General features: G+C 43.1%; 3 protein-coding genes across 6 annotated transcripts in view; 1 reads left to right on the top strand and 2 right to left on the bottom strand.

Moving 5' to 3' along the window:
• The window catches only part of LOC147021019 (uncharacterized), a 49,979-nt gene extending 47,807 nt beyond the window's left edge, over window positions 1–2,172 (top strand). Inside the window, exon 3 of the mRNA XM_085893617.1 lies at window positions 1,501–2,172. The gene's annotated coding sequence lies outside the window, so the exon portion shown is untranslated. The remainder of the gene's footprint in view (window positions 1–1,500) is intronic.
• The window catches only part of LOC147021018 (uncharacterized), a 30,258-nt gene extending 13,833 nt beyond the window's left edge, over window positions 1–16,425 (bottom strand). The window contains exons 1-3 of one of the 3 annotated variants that reach the window (XM_085893595.1): window positions 16,066–16,159; window positions 12,049–12,233; window positions 10,886–11,318 (exon numbers count right to left, since the gene is read on the bottom strand). In XM_085893595.1, the coding sequence (XP_085749721.1) occupies window positions 10,886–11,306 (421 nt within the window). In that variant the 5' untranslated portion in view covers window positions 11,307–11,318; window positions 12,049–12,233; window positions 16,066–16,159. Of the gene's footprint in view, window positions 1–10,885; window positions 11,319–12,048; window positions 12,234–16,065 lie in introns of all 3 variants that reach the window. The other 2 variants (XM_085893593.1, XM_085893596.1) reach the window with 2 other exon arrangements.
• Window positions 1–17,098, bottom strand: part of LOC147021012 (uncharacterized) — a 420,342-nt gene that overhangs the window by 25,057 nt on the left and 378,187 nt on the right. The window lies entirely within an intron of this gene.

Raw genomic sequence — 17,098 nt, 5'->3', positions numbered from 1 at the left:
TTCTTTAAGCCCCGCCCACTTTTCATGAGGTATTTTTTATAAGCCACGCCCACTTTTCATGAGGTATTTTTATAAGCCACGCCCACTTTTCCTAAGCCCCGCCCACTTTTGATAAGCCCCGCCCACTTTTCATGAGGCATTATTATAAGCCACGCCCACTTTTTCTAAGCCCCGCCTACTTTTGCTAAGCCCCACCTACTCTTTCATCATTTCCAGTTCATCTCTGACTCACAAAGAAATCACTAGAAAATTCAAGCATGTTATGGTTTCCATGTTATGAAATGGTTTCCAGCATGTTATGAAATTCCACCAGGGAATTTCCACAGGAAACCACACCCAACAGTCTTTCCCTATAAAACCCTCAAGCCCAGGCTCCATTTTAAACATTTTTTTTTGCTGGTGATGGTGTGCTGTGTGCTTGCCTGGAACTCTCTGACTTGTATGGAACTAAACCTTCAAGTTGATGAACTGGACTCAAACCTCTTATCTGTTGAGGTAAGATTTTTATTTTCCTATTTTTAAACATCGACTCGTTTAATAATTAAATAACTTAATTAATACATTATTATTTTCTCTCACAGGAAATTGTATCTGAAATACAAAATGAAAATACTGCTTTTGCTACAACTTGGAGGAAAATTGTTGGCTTGGTTGAAGACCTTATGAGCGACCAAGACCTACAGAACGAGTTCGTCCTTGATGACCCAACCAAAGAGTTATACCTTGGAGACCAGCAAAATCCTGAAAAAGAGTTTTACAGCAATAGTACTCATTGTGAGTTATCAAGACAATACCCACTGAACAAGTTATACCTTGATGAGCCAGAATACAAGTTTTACCTTGGAGACTCACAAATTTTGAAAAAAAATCAGTAAATGAGTTCTGCCTTGATGGTTAAAATAACTACCTTGGAGACTCAGGAAAAGGGTTCTGCCAAGATGGTTCTAAATATGGGACCTACCTTGGAGACTCACAAATTTTGAAAAAAATCAGGAAATGAGTTATCCTTTAGAGACTTTGTAAGTTGGTTTTATTTTGAAGACTTGAAATGTGGGTTCTGGCTTGATAACTCACAATGTGATACATATCTTGGAAACTCAACGGGAATGTGGTTATACCTTGAAGACTTGGAAAGTTGGGTTTATGTTGGACACTTGAAACTTTTTTGGAGACTTTTATTTATTTATTCATTTATTTATTATTATTTTATTTATTTATATTTTGGAGACTTTTGGAGTTGCTATCACTCTTTAGGATCTAAACCTATCGATGTAGTTCTTTGTCGGATGGTGCTTGATGGGAGCAAGATCAAGAAAGTTCTGGGAAGAAAGTGCAGGCTTACTCCCCCTTTCTACGTCATCAAACCTGAAAGTCTTAAAAGACAGAATTGGAAGAAGAGAAAAAAAAAACGTAAAAATATATATATATATATATATATATATATATATATATATATATATATATATATATATATATATATATATATATATATATATATAGGTGGAAATCTCATTTTGAAAAAGACATCGTGTTGGGCGAGGATTGAGTTGGGGTTGAGATTTTGAATGTGAGGGTTGGGACACACACACACACACACCAACAAACAAAAGTTAAGCCTTGACTATTCAGTTGAGGATTCTGTGTTTGGGGTTCACAGATCTAAGAACGTCCCCCTTGACACACATTATATACTGTAATACACCTCGGACTTGTCCCTCTAGTGTCCACAAAGGTGTATAGTAGGAGGGAGTGAAGCGCCAACCTATTGCTCCCATTGCACACACACACACACACACACAAACAAAAGTTAAGCCTTGACTATTCAGTTGAGGATTCTGTGTTTGGGGTTCACAGATGTAAGAACGTCCACCCCTTGACACACATTATATACTGTAATACACCTCGGACTTGTCCCTCTAGTGTCCACAAAGGTGTATAGTAGGAGGGAGTGAAGGGACAACCAATTGCTCCCATAGGTATTATCTGCTTAGTTTTGTCTTTTGTAATTCCTGTGAATAAAATGAACCTAAAATCTCTTCCCCTTCCAAATCATATATCTTATAAGTCCAAGGAACCGTATCTATTACATCAACAATTTTAAAAAGTTCTTTCGTCCATCGTTTAGTAAAACCCTTTTCAAAATGAGATTTCCACCTATATATTCTTACGATATCACCAACTTAGGTTTTCTGACATTAATCTCTTTTTCATATTTTAATTTTGTAAATGTTTCTGATGGTTTCATAATTGTTGACGTGTGAATCGTGTCATTATACTTATCCACAATATCCTGAATAAAAGATGACCATTGTTGTGAACCGAGTTGTGTGAATTTTTTTATATAGTCTCTCTTTTAAGGTACGATTAAAACGTTCAACAACAACTGCCATCCCTTCATTAAAGGTACTGTATAATGTAATACTGTTATTTTTTAGAAAATTCATAAATGTCTTGTTATAAAACTCTCTACCCTCATCAGTCCGCAATTTTTTAGGTTTTCTCTTACTTTTATTAAATATCTGTTGAAAAGCTAACATAAGAGTATTACCTGTTTTGTTTTTTAAAGGGACAACCCACGCATATCTACTCCTCAAATCAATAACGGTTAAAGCATACTTGTACCCCTTATCATTATTAAGTTCAATCAAATCAGCAGACCAGATATAATCAACTTCCTTGGAATAAACTTTCCTTCTCTGAAACTTTGTGAATATTGGTTTATGTAATTCATCAGCTAATTGCTCTTCAGTCTTAATGGCATCATTAGAGCCTATAAGTTTTTTAAATTTCCAAGTCCAAGTTTCAATTTAGCACTGATCATCTTCTTCACAATGAACCGATCAACTTTTTCTCTCAAGGTTGGATTTTGTATCAGAGACAAATTATACAACATTTCTCTATCGGCTTCATGCTTTTCTTCCAACGTTGTGGTATTCCCATAATCAATATCGTGTCTCATGCACACTTCATCAACTCTATTGATAGGCTTACTCCAGAATTTAGGATTGTCTACCTCATCTAATCTTTTATCCAAGTTTGTGCCTGGACCACAGAAAGAATACCCTGGAAGATGTAATTCCCCTGGTATTCCAGTGGTTGTAAATTTACTTCCTGATAAAAACTTTTGTATATCTCCTCCTAGTTTGTGTTTGGAGATAAATTGATTTTTTTTTGAACCACACACCGAACATATACCTTTTTGTATAACCCTGTTATTTTTACTTTTAATATATGAAATATTTTTAGTGTTAGTTTTCTTTTTACATTTGAGACAATAACTCATTTATTTATGTGAAAAAGTCCTGCAGAGTGCAAAAACCTTTTTAGTTTCCAACATACACATTTGAATCTTAATTATTAAAACATAAAGAATCCTTAGAAATGCCTTCATTCTCTCCTCCATTTATTTAAGAAAAAAAAAATGAAAAACTTGAATTAAAATACATGTCTTCTCGATGTCAATACTCTTGTCGAAAGTATTGCAAATAGACTTGTCAATTCTTTGTTTTCCTCCTCGGTGGGTTGAGTTATTTTACTGTAATACCACCAATCTTTTTTGAATCCCACTGGTTTCCATATTTTCATATTTATTTAGTCTCGCTCTTTCCTCCCTCTCCTCCCTCTCTCTCTTCTCTCTTTCCTCCCTCTCCTCCTTCTCTCTCTTCTCCTTTTCCTCCTCTTTCTTCTCCCTCTCCTTTTCCTCCTCTTCCCTCTCTTCTTCAACTCCTTCCTCATCCGTTACTATCCTTGAATCGTTTACACCCCATAGAATATTATACATATATTCATTAGGATTTCTTGTTATTCCTGTATCTAAAATAATTTTTTTTACAACAGGAAACCAATAAAATTTCTTTTGAATTTCTAAAAGAGCCTTACCTTTTCTTAACATTATAATTTTTTCATTATTTAACATTCTAATTAAATCTAAAGTTGTCGGTTTATCAACATCAGCATAATGCCAATCTTTTATTGAAAATACCTCATTCTTATGTTGTAGAACATATTTATTAAAATACCGAATACCCTTTTCTTGAAGGTATGCTTGAACACAGAAATGATAATTTTCTTGAAGCCTTCTTGCTGTCATTTATGTATTAGAAATATATGTTAGAATAATATTATGGTACGAAACACCTCCCCATCTTCCCATAGTTAAATCATTTTGTATTTCCTTACTTATTATATATAATCCTGTTTTTTTCTGTTTTCATGAGATAAACAAGGGCAAAACCATTATTATATTTACCCTTATTAAATTCTTTTATTTGTTGTTTACTAATCGTAGCCCCACAAAACTCATTCTCGATACCAAGTGGATAATATTCTTCCTTACGAGACTGACTTAATTGTTCCAGGTCTTCGAGGTTAATTTTAAATGACCAATTATACCCTAAATCATTCATATCATACCCCCATGAAAACGATACGCCCTTCTTTATAAAAATTTATTTTAATTCGAACTGTGAATTCTGTATGACCTGGAGATAATATCAACACTTCTGTATCTTTGGAATACACAGCCGTTTTATTTAAGGATATATATTGTGATAAATCGCTTAATCTCACCAAGTCATTCGCGTCAGTCGGGCTTGGATAATTTTTTAATTTATAAGCATTTTTCATGTTAATATTTTTGGTTATATTATATTTATGTCGTTCAGCCTGTGCCTTTGTGTAATAATTTGATAAATCAATATCCAGTTCTTGAGATACACCAAAGATAGAACCATCTTTACCAACATAAGTCATTTATATTAGATTAAAAATAATATCATAAAAATTTTTATTTTTGTTGAGTTGAAATAACACATATAGACATAATTGACCACAACACTTGGAATTTAATTATTGGACTTGAAATGTTTGATAAACACCATTCTGTAAGAATTTTATGACTTCAACAGGTGGTGGAAGACCAAAACTATGAAAATAATATTTGTCTTGACTATTAAAAATACAAACCCAATGAGAACCGTTCCCATTATTATCTTCTAAGTTCATAATAATATTCTTTGTATGTTTCGGTACATTTGTTAATTCATCTCTCATACAAATAACCACATTATGAATTTTTAATTTCTTACAATATTTAACAAGTTGTATATTTGATGTTGTATTCTTTCCAAATTCTTTCAACCACTCATCAATGCTCATTTATTTATTAGAAAGATATAATCCATTACCTCTTTTCGTTAATTTTACACCTGCTTGTGCTATAGAAGAAAGCATATCTCCAACTAACAATCTCGCTTTATCAGGCAGACCTTCAAGTTTTTCAGCAAAATCTACAATTACACCACTTCCACTAATTTGTTTCTCCAACTCTTTGTTATGTCTTTCCAATTATTTTTGAGCCTGGAGTTGAGCCTTCCTTTCGTTGGCAGTTTTCACCGCTGTTGAAATACCGCCCGTCAATGCTCCAACCGCACTTAAACCAGCAAATAAAGGAATTAGAAATGGGAGAAATCCTCCACTCGTCTCTCTTATTGAATATTTTTTCAACATTGGTTTTGTCATTTTAATTTTAAGTGAGCCAGTGTCATTCAAGATTTTAACCTGTTCTCTTGTGAGCAAAACATCAATTCTTACTGCTCCTTTTCTCTGAATTGTATTAACGTTAATCGTACAAGGCTTTTGATTTTGAACACAAGATGATAGTTTATGAAGATTGATTTGATTAACATATACCCCAGTTGGTACTTTGCCACTCATTTATTTAACAAAAAATTATGTGAGACTAATCATCACACCATTATCTGTATTAATCTGCAATTCTGTTTCTTCCAAAAGCAAACAATATGTATCAACTTTTTCACTCTCTCCTCTTTCAATGTATAGGGAAGTATCCACTCGATTAGACTTTATAGTTTCCTTTTGAGCGCTCAGGTCAAACGCATAGATTGTATACAAACTTTTAAATGCTGTCATATCCAAAATAGGTTCTTTATTTCCATTACTTTCACACACCTTTTGGTAAGACTTGTATGCCTCAGCAAAATCATTTTTTTCCCAATTAATTTCCAATCTATCTCGTGGATAAAATGTTCCATCTAGAGAAACGCGAAGTTGTTTCACCTTAGCATTATCACTCAATGCATTATTCTTATCAGTCGCAGTATCACCATCTGGCTTTTTAAAAATGATCCACAGATATCGTGGCTTTCCTTCCAGAACACCCAAATTCCACGTGTAAGTAGTTTGGTTGAGTTTAACGTGTTGACATCTTCTTTTGAGGTATGATACACTGAGTGGTTTCTTTGAGTTAAGTCGAATATGCTTTGGAGCACTCCAGCCAAAACAGGGAGATGTTTCTTATGCAGCCTGTGGCTGCTGGTTGCATCATTTTTCAATGAGCGCAGCTGTGCCGCTGATGAACTGCCCACATTACCAGTAAGCTGGTGCTCATTTTGCCGACCTCAGGATGACAGGCTGAGTCAACCCACTTGGTGTTAATTAAACAGTGGTCCAATGGCACAACAGGGGCTTGAACTCAAGACCCAATGATCTTCTGCCATCAACTTAAACGGTAAGCCAACAGCAAGCTGGAGAGGAGATGAAAGGATTCTGTTGAGTGTCACACGTTGACTTCTGGAACGGAGGAGTCAGGAACCCTTGTGTGGCGTTGGCCGTGGATGCCGTAAACAGAGAGTTTGGAGAGTAAGGCAGGATGACAGACTGCATCAAAAGCATGAGACATGATCAGAGAGACGGCTCTAATCTCTAATCTGACATTGAGGGCCTGCATCCATTGCGAGTTGAGTCGAAGCAGCATGTCCAAGGTAGAGACACCTGGTCTGAAACCAAATTAGTGAACTGAGGTGAGGTTGTTTGATTCGGAAATCATGACCGTTGACCAGCCAGAAAAGGGAAATTGGAAAACACCAAAGCAGTTGCTTCACACCTTGGCAAGGCCGAATCGAGTACTGCCGAGTACCCTGAGCGGTGTGGATGCTACACTTTTTGAATGATCATGTCGAAACATGCATTAATAAGCTGTGGGAAAAGAGAAAACATGAAAGATGAGAGAGTTGAAGAAAATAGAAAATAATGAAGATTTACAATCACTGCATGCATGTTTTCAGTGGCATGGTACTTCATGAAAAGTTGACAGTATGTTGAAGGAAATGAAGAGCTGGGAAGGTAATGGCAAACCACCCAGTGTCAGCCTTGCAAAGGAGCCAAGGACCTGCCTTTAGGCAGAGTATACGATCAATCAATCAACTCAAGCTGTTTCTCTGATATTTTTCTACTCACAATTGTTATCATCTCGAATTCACGAATCCCTTGATGATGTGCAATTCTGGCATGGATAGCGTGCCTTCATTTCTGCCTTTCACGTTTCTTCTTCCACTTTTCAAATTTCTCAATTCTGTCTCTCAATACCGATGTGTTTATTCTACGTACACGGTCTGTCTACCTCGAATGAAGCAATCAATGTGAACCTTTACTCGAGTCTGACACTTCATTCTGCATCGGTTTCTGTGATGTGTTGAGGTTGCATCAATTCTGTCTGAAGATTCTGACGTGGAGGAAGAACAACAACAAAGAGCATTAACTAATATAATCTTCATTTTGCGTGCAGAGAAAGACAGCTTGATTAGAAAACGAACACATTCCGCATCATGCACAATTGGCACAGGTTTGGTGCGCCGTGCTCGATGGGCACAAAATGGTTTCCAAATGAAAGTTGTTGCAACTCCTTGTGCACAGGGACTCTATTGGAAACACCAACCCCACCCCCACCTGTGTAACACTCCGTAACATTTGGATAAACACCCCCAACACTCTCCCCACCCACGGCAACCCTCAAGTATTATGCCCATTGAAGAAAAAGCTTCTTCCTTTGAAACTTTTGAAAATGTATTGAAATGCTTCTCCTCCCTTGTTTATCTAGCATCAGCACCCAACATGGTCTTCTTTTTCTTCTTTTTCTTCAACATAGGCACATTTTGTAAACCTGTCTCTCATGGATATGGTGCTTCTGTCATCCCTCCTCTGGTTGCTGCAGATCGAACTTTCTCCGTGCCTTGAACAAAAATGCTGTCCACCCATCCCACGATGTTCATCTCAGAAAGTTAAATGTGGGAATCTTGGGAAGTTCTTTGCAAAAGTTGACTGCACACAACAAACAAATCCTGTTCACATTCTTTTGTAGTCAAACCCCTCCGTGTCAATGCTTTCCCAAACATCGACTCCCAGCCCACGTCCTTGCACGTGTCCCACTCTTCAGCATCGCCACAATTCATGTCTCTTCTTTCTGCATCCCCTTCACGCCATCCTCTCCAAGCTCCCCCCCAACACACCCCCTCTCATCTCACCTCCCCACTCTTCCTGCCCCTCTCAGTTTACCTCTCATCTCACCCCATACCACAATAAACCAATCCTGCTCCGCTCCACCCACAACTTCTCAGCCTAAGCCCACTCAAAACCTTCTACCCTCTCCCTCTCTGTGTGTCCCTCAAACATCTGACACCTCCGCTCCATCTGTCAGATCTCCCAATTCAAGCTGCAAGTTACAGCCCAGACATGAAATGTTCAACAGAATCCTTTCTCCCACAGGACGTCGCTCACACTGTCAATGCCGATACGAGTGGTAAACAAACAACTTTCTGCATGCAGATAATTAAAATGTGCTATTAAACATGGAACATTTTCGAATTTGTGAATCAGAACATAAAAAAATGGAAAGCCTCATGAAAAGCAAATCCAACTGAGGGAAATTTAAGTTCTTCCATAAAGCTCAGACAAATGTGTCAGCCCTCAGGAGAGCCAGAAAACAACATTGTTCAAATCTCAAGTCTGAACTCTCAAACCTCTCTCCCTCCTGCAAATCCTGGTGGCATCCACTAAGTTTCTGGTGTATGTGCTCCCTCCATCCCGACCCTTCCATCAAATGGCTGCTCAGCTGACATTGCACATGAAAAGGCTGAATGTCTAAACTCTGTGTTTGTTTTAAATCTTGTTTCCCAAACCCAACGCTTACTGTTATCACTTCACCCAGCTGTTACTGGACTCCGTGTCCTTTTTTGTTGACAAGGTGGAGAGCTTGTCATCAAACCTCGACTCAGATTTTGCAAAAGGTCCAGACGGCATTAGCCCCACGTGTCCTCAAAACCTGCTCTGCTGCTCTTACTTAACCACTCTCTGGTTCTATTCACCCTCTCATTTGCTCAAGGTCATCTGCCATCTGCTTGCAAATCGGTTACCAGTCTGCATAAAAAGGGTTATGGAATCCATCAGCAAGGTTATGGAATCCATCATCGCTTCAGACATTAAATCCTTCCTCTTCTCTTCTCATCAATTTGGTTTCAGACCAGGTCACTCCACCCTGCATACACTGCTTCTGCTCTCTCAACAATGGATGGAGATCCTCAATGCTTGACATTAAATCAGAGGCATATCCTGAGACATGTGGCATGCTTTCAATACGGTGTGGCACCCTGCCCTGCTCACGAAACTCTCTTCCTGTGGTGTTGAAGGCAATCTCCACTCATGGCTCGCAGACTGACTCTCCTGTCGCAGCCAACGTGTGGCCCGAAATGGAGTTCTCTCAACTCCTCTTTATGTCCAGGTTGGAGTTCAAGGCAGTGTTCTGCAACCTGTTCTTTTTCTGGTTTTCATGAATGATCTGTTTGACTCGATCGAAATCCTCTTTTTCTCTCTGCTGACGACTCCACCCTCGGCCGTACCATTTGTCATCCCTCAGATCGGCAAGCAGCAGTCTTGCAGATCTGGATAAAACACAAACTGGTCAAACACGTGGAAAATGTCTTTCAATCCTGACAAATCTCTCAATCACTCTGTCTCTCCGTAAGGACCGTCTGAACCCACCCCCACCAACCCACATTCTCAACAATCCTCTTGAAGAAACCTTTTCATTCAAGCTTCTGTGTCTCTCCAACTGCCACGATCTTTTCTGGGAAATCCACATTGCCAAACTGGCCTCCAAAGCCAGTCGCTGACTGGGCACCTCCGTTGTGCAAAACATTCCCAGAACCACATGAGCTCCTGACCACATGCAAAGCTTTCGTCCTCCCCAATGGGCTGGTGTTCCCACCTCTCACCTTTCTCAGATTCACGCTGTGGAAGCCAAGGCATTGAGAATCATTGGTCTCTCCCGCAGTGAGGCCGAGTCTTTGGGCCTCTCACCGCAGGCAGGTCGGTGATCTTCTACTGTCTCCTCTCTGGTCTTGCCCCCCCTTGTTGGTCTGCCCCCCCCGACCCCCAATATATTTCTGCAGAGTGCTCAAGGTGTCCACCAGCAACCCCCTTCTGGTAAAACTACCAAAATCACCAATCACTGCTCATCTTCCCTCTTTCATTTCAATTTTTCTGCCTTTCCCACACTGGAACAAACTCCCACACTCTCTTCAATCCCACTCTTCCCTCCAGGTCTTCAAAAGAGCTGTTCACCATCACTTCCAATTCTTCCCCATCCAAAACCACGATCTTTTCCACCTAGTTAATCCAACTTAAACACAGCTCCTTCAATCCAATTCCCTGCTTTCCTTCCCGAAAGTTCCCTGTCGTGTTAGGTTCTGAAAGTCCCTGTGGTGCCCATCTTGTTTACTCGATATTCACCACCCTATCCCTCTCCCTTCCAGAGCTCTCCAAAAGTCTCTGTTCCCCACCGTTTTGTCCTTCCCTCTCCCCCCCCCCCCTTGTCTCCTGCCCACCTTGTGCGTTGTGTGTTCGCTCTCTAACGAGCTTAGACAATGCATACAAAAAAAAAAAACATTCAATGGGCACCGAGAATCTCAACGTTTTTAACACAAAATTGTTCCAAAACAGATTCCTTAAGTTAGAAGAAAAAAAAAACATTCATGGTTGAACATCAAGGTATTTCTTGACTATGCACAAAGTGTATAAAATAATAACATACCAGACTCAGGTGTTAATCCATCATCCTGATCGTGGAGGTTGCAGACATCACTGAAACTGTTTTCCCGGAAACCAGGAATATTTTCCAGCTGCACGTTTTTGAATCCAATAAAGTTTCTGCAGAAACTGGAAAGTTCTCGAACAACATTCTCCAAGTTGAGGAAAAGACTTCCCAACAGAGAAGAGCCTGCAAGCTGGACAACCTGCGGCTTCAAAAAAGATTCCACAAATTTACAGAAGTCGGCATACATTGCAAATTTAAATTTCTCTTTGGCGAGAGAGAGGAGCTCTGTTCGCAATGCATCAGAGTCTGTACAAGCTCGAAGAATGTTCCGATTCTCAATTCCAAGTATATTGATCACTGCTTGGGCTGATTCTGCTCTCAGACCTTGAGATTGGAGCCATTCCAAGAAGTTGTCCATTTCACCGATGACCTGCCAGGGACACAATGCATATGTAAAGAAAGGACAAACAAACTCTATTTGTTCCAATCAATGCAGGGTTTTGCAGTGAGTTTGATGACCCCATGTGGGCTGTCAGGATGGACTTGAGGGAGACACTTGCACCCGAGTTGTCCAGCTTGGGTTTGAATCCCGACACGGCAACAAACTGTTTCCGTGGTGCTTCACAGATAGGGAAAGGGATCAATGTGTGTGCCGTCTATCCAGATGAACGTTCAACTGGGCATGAAAGATCCCATGGAATCTTTTTCCAAGAGTAAGCGAGCTATCACTGGCACGCTGGCCAAATTCCAAATTTTTCTTGAATATACAGGGGGCACTACATCAGTGGCACAGCCACACTCACAGCAATGATACAACCAGCAGTAAAAACAAACAAAATGAAAGAACCAAAAATGAAAGTGCCACCCCAACACTCCCACCCTCATTATTGCTTCTTCAAGAAGCATAAAATCAATGTCCATGGACAAAAACGGAATTGCATCAACATGACGACACAAAACAAGGACAAAACAAGCACAAAAGCCATGGAAGGGAATAAACCTCTTATTCCTTTTCTTCTTTCTCATTTCCCTTTCATGGACACCCAGCAGGATTAAATATAAAAAAACCTGCCACAAGGGCAGAGGAGCTCCATGTGAGCAAACAGCCATCCATATCTGGTGCCAACTGCATCAGCGGACATCCTCCTGCAGTTGGTTACCTTTCCAAGGAGGTTGGTGGCAGCATTTGTACTCCGGCCACCACAGAACAAACTGTCGTGTGCGTTGTGGTGGTGCTGAAGTGTCGCTCACCAGACGAGTCTCCTCGGGATTATCTGAGGCATCCCTTCGGTTAGGTGTCTGGAATATCCTATCCTTAAGTGATGGGGATGGGCAAGGCATTTGCCTGGGGGAAAGGCAGAAGGAGGCCCTGAAGCACAAGTTGAAAGTGGACGCAGCAATGCACTGTGGCACATGCTTCTTATGAATGAATTAATGAATTCCCCTTCATACAGTGGGTGCTCTTCTGCTTCAAATCTGCTACTGTCTCCACCCAAGTGCAGCGCAAGATGAAATGATGCCCCATACAAGAATCGTCTAAGGAGCCCCCTTTCCATTTGTCCAACATGTGAACACCTCATGAGGTTTCATGGGGTGGTGAGGGTAGGCAGTGGTGAGGCGACGGTGAGGGCAGGCAGTGCTGAGGGGACGGTGAGGACAGGCAGTGGTGAGGGGGAATTGATTGCATGGAGTAGTGTAGGGGTAGTGAGGATCTTGTCATGGGATACTGTTGGATTGATGCCTCTTGTTCACCCCAAAACAGCCGACGCCCACCCCCCTTATCCCAGCCACCCAACTATTAATTTCTTCACACCCTGGTGATATCCCTGAACCTGCCCCATTTTTCTCATCCCCACACTCCCACCCCCTCCCCAATCCCCCTATTAAATTGAGTCGTTCGCTTGATGGATTTATTTTATCTGAATCTTGGTGTCAGTGGAGCACAGCCATGATGGACCAAATCTGAATTGCCATCTCTTGTGGCAAATTTTGTTGTTAATACCCGTTATATCTTCCTGGCTGGGTCACACAAAGCCGGCACCCCAGTCGTCTCCTATTCCATCTGCGATATGCCTCTCCCCCACCCCCGACCTCTCCCCCACCCCTCATATTTCCACAGGGTGATCAATGTCTGCCAGGAACCCCATTCTGGTAAAACTATAAAAATCACAAATCACGGCTCACCTTCACTCTTTTATTCCACTTTTTTCCCACCTTTGGAATAAACTCCCAACACTCTCTGCAATCCCACTCCTCCCTCCAGGTCTTCAAAACAGCTGTTCACCACCACCTCTTCTCTTCCCCCATCCAAAACCACAATCTTTTCCACCCCCGTTAATTCACCCCAAACCCACATCGTTCAAATTGGCTGCTTTGTGAAGTAATGAAAGTCCCTGTCCTGTCCATCTTGTGTGTTCGGTTTCATACGAGCCTCGACAACATTACATACACACATACACAGCCAAGTGGTGATTATACACATATAATATTAAACACACACCTGGAGGGCTCCGTTCCACCTTGTGAAACCCATATGTTGAGAGAAGAACAAACAATCATCTCAATTTACTTTTACTTGAACTTTCTCACAGATACATCATGAATTTACACTTTCCTTGAAGATAAATATCCAGGTTCAACAAGTCCGACACCGTCATCTCACAAACTAGATTTGGACATGGATGGGAGATGTATAGGTTCCTGATGGGGGGGGGGGTGACAGGGCCAGCCTGATTGGGGTCAGGGTGGTGGGGGCCAGCCTGATTTGGGGCAGGGCGGCGGGGGCCAGCCTGATTTGGGTCAGGGCGGCGGGGGCCAGCCTGATTTGGGTCAGGGCGGCGGGGGCCAGCCTGATTTGGGTCAGGGCGGCGGGGGCCAGCCTGATTGGGGGCAGGGCGGCGGGGGCCAGCCTGATTGGGGGCAGGGCGGCGGGGGCCAGCCTGATTGGGGGCAGGGCGGCGGGGGCCAGCCTGATTGGGGGCAGGGCGGCGGGGGCCAGCCTGATTGGGGGCAGGGCGGCGGGGGCCAGCCCGATTGGGGGCAGGGCGGCGGGGGCCAGCCTGATTGGGGGCAGGGCGGCGGGGGGCAGCCTGACTCGGGGGCAGGGCGGCGGGGGCCAGCCTGACTCGGGGGCAGGGAGGCGGGGGCCAGCCTGACTCGGGGGCAGGGTGGCGGGGGCCAGCCTGACTCGGGGGCAGGGCGATGGGGGCCAGCCTGATTGGGGACAGGGCAGAGGGGGCCAGCCTGATTTGGGGCAGGGCGGCGGGGGCCAGCCTGACTCAGGGGCAGGGCGGCGGGGGCCAGCCTGATTTGGGGCAGGGCGGCGGGGGCCAGCCTGACTCAGGGGCAGGGCGGCGGGGGCCAGCCTGACTCAGGGGCAGGGCGGCGGGGGCCAGCCTGATTTCGGGCAGGGCGGTGGGGCCAGCCTGATTTGGGGCAGGGCGGCGGGGGCCAGCCTGATTGGGGGCAGGGCGGCAGGGGCCAGCGTGATTGGGGGGAGGGCGGCGGGGGCCAGCGTGATTGGGGGGAGGGCGGCGGGGGCCAGCCTGATTGGGGGCAGGGCGGCGGGGGCCAGCCTGATTGGGGGCAGGGCGGCAGGGGCCAGTCTGATTTGGGGCAGGGCGGCGGGGGCCAGCCTGATTTGGGGCAGGGCGGCGGGGGCCAGCCTGATTTGGGGCAGGGCGGCGGGGGCCAGCCTGACTCAGGGGCAGGGCGGCGGGGGCCAGCCTGATTGGGGACAGGGCGGTGGGGGCCAGCCTGATTTGGTGCAGAGTGGCGGGGGCCAGCCTGATTTGGGGCAGGGCGGTGGGGGCCAGCCTGATTGGGGGCAGGGCGGTGGGGGCCAGCCTGATTGGGGGCAGGGCGGCGGGGGGCCAGCCTGATGGGGACAGGGCGGTGGGGCCAGCCCGATTGGAGGGAGGGAGGTGGGGCCATCCTGATGGAATGTTGGTGGAAGGTTAACGAGGAATGTTACATTTTGGACCCACACGATCTTTTTGAGTTTACAGATTACTCGTACGTGCCTGTAATTTAAAAAAATATATTAATCAATAAATATTCAAACCGCAAGCAACAAACAACAACCACACAGGCCGTCTCTTTGCTCTCGCATGCCCGGACATGGGTGACCTGGAAGTTCGCATATTATTCACAGTTACGATTATTCGCAATTTAGTTTTAATACGCAATTATTCAATTGGCGCCAACATATTTTACCTTTTCGCAATGCCGTGGCAAGGAAAAACAAAAAGAGAAGAGAAGAGAGAGAAAAAAAAATTACTTCCTGGTTCGGAGCATTCCAGCACTCTGATGTTACCGAAATGTACGCACCATCTAATATGAAAACGATCATAACTTGGGGCATTGTGTTTATCTGTAAATGTGCATAAGAAATCGAGAAATTATTAGAATACATGAAGTCATCACTATCCGGAAGTCCATACATTTTAACCTGTAATGGCGAACGAGGTTGAGGTTCTCTTCCTCATCAGCCACGCCTATGCAACAACGTGTCGTGTCATTGGTTTGGAAAATAAATGGCCATAACTTGGGAAGCACTTGTCCAATTAATATCAAACCTTGAAAAGGAACATACTCAGGTCCCCAGCAAGAAACCTGGCAAGTTTCAATTCGATCAGACCAGTGGTTGTCGAGAAACAGCGGTCACACACACACACACACACACACACACACACACACACACACACACACACACACACACACACACACACACACACACACACACACACACACACACACACACACACACACACACACACACACACAATTATCGATATATGAATCAGGGTTTTCATCTCCATTCAGATTATGAACGTTAAAAATCCCACGGAACAGGTAAAGTCGGTAATCGAACCTCGTACCCTCGTTACTCCTCGTTTAGAGATCAAATTGGATATTCAAGTCAATTGCAAAATGTTTCTGGTGGTTTTGTTGTTAAAAGGAAGAATGAGGTTTAATTATCGTTGAAGGAAGTTTAGTGATGATTTGATTATAAAGAAAACGAGTGAAAAACACCTCATTAAATTAACAATCAAACACCTCAACAAACATTCAATAAAAACTCCATTAACTTTCCTTCATCGACGTCGTCAAGAAACATAAAATTATTTTATATTTAAATTCACGTTTTTATTGTTAAATAAGAATTTCCAAAATACCTCTTCCCATCAGTCCAGTCCCGACCACGAGGATCTCGGTTCGAGGTTCTGTACGAGGTTTACAGGAACAACAACGCGGAAGTTTTTCATCGGCCTTCCCTTCTTCTTCTTCTTCCTCCTCGTGTTCACTTTTCTCCTTGTTTTCACTGATCTCCACCATTGTAATTGACGGTTTTGTTGTTTTGTAAAACACTCCAAGAATGAGGAATTCAATATTCTCCAACGTTTTTATTAAACCGACATCGGAACGTTACAAGGTTTTCACTATACACCTCCTGACCTCTGACCCCGAGTCTTCTTCCTCATCGCTCCCTCTCACGTCTGGTGGATACACAACACCACGTGTTCAGGTGGAGCCCCCGTTTTCCGTCACCTCACATCACGTGGGTTGATTCAGCCCGTCATCCTTCTTGAGATCGTCAAAACAAGGACCATCCTGGAAACAAGGGGTCGAACATCACCGGCACAGCCGAACTTCCAGCAATGATGCAACTAGCAGCAATCGGCTGTTATAAAAATAAATTATTCTCCCGCATTGAAACACAAATTTACAATCCGAACATCAATATCTGCAGCACATGGTTAGTTCACTCGAGTGACCTGGTCCAAAATACAAACTGCATGATCAGTTCACTCGAGTGACCTGGTCCAAAGTGCAATCCACATGGTTAGTTCACTCGAGTGACCTGGTCCAAAGTACAATCCACATGGTTAGTTCACTCGAGTGACCTGGTCCAAAGCACAATCCACATCGTTAGTTCACTCGAGTGACCTGGTCCAAAGTACAATCCACATCGTTAGTTCACTCGAGTGACCTGGTCCAAAGTACAATCCACATGATGTTACTGGACTCCACAAACTGACACGTTCCTTTTGAGATATAACTTCAACAACAAGCGAAAACAAACATTGCCTTTCCCATGTCCCCGTAAAAACATGGTTTTGGTTTTACACTAAATTCCTTTTTAACTCCCACATGCCGGAGTGAGTGATCCAAAGATTCTTACTCAAGCCAAAAAAAAAAAAAATTCTT

The sequence above is a fragment of the Eptatretus burgeri genome, chromosome 8, assembly GCF_056783735.1.
Source record: "Eptatretus burgeri isolate ZD-2024b chromosome 8, Ebu_testis_v1, whole genome shotgun sequence".
In the NCBI taxonomy this organism is placed as follows: domain Eukaryota; kingdom Metazoa; phylum Chordata; class Myxini; order Myxiniformes; family Myxinidae; genus Eptatretus; species Eptatretus burgeri.
This window is presented reverse-complemented; position numbering and strand designations above follow the sequence as displayed.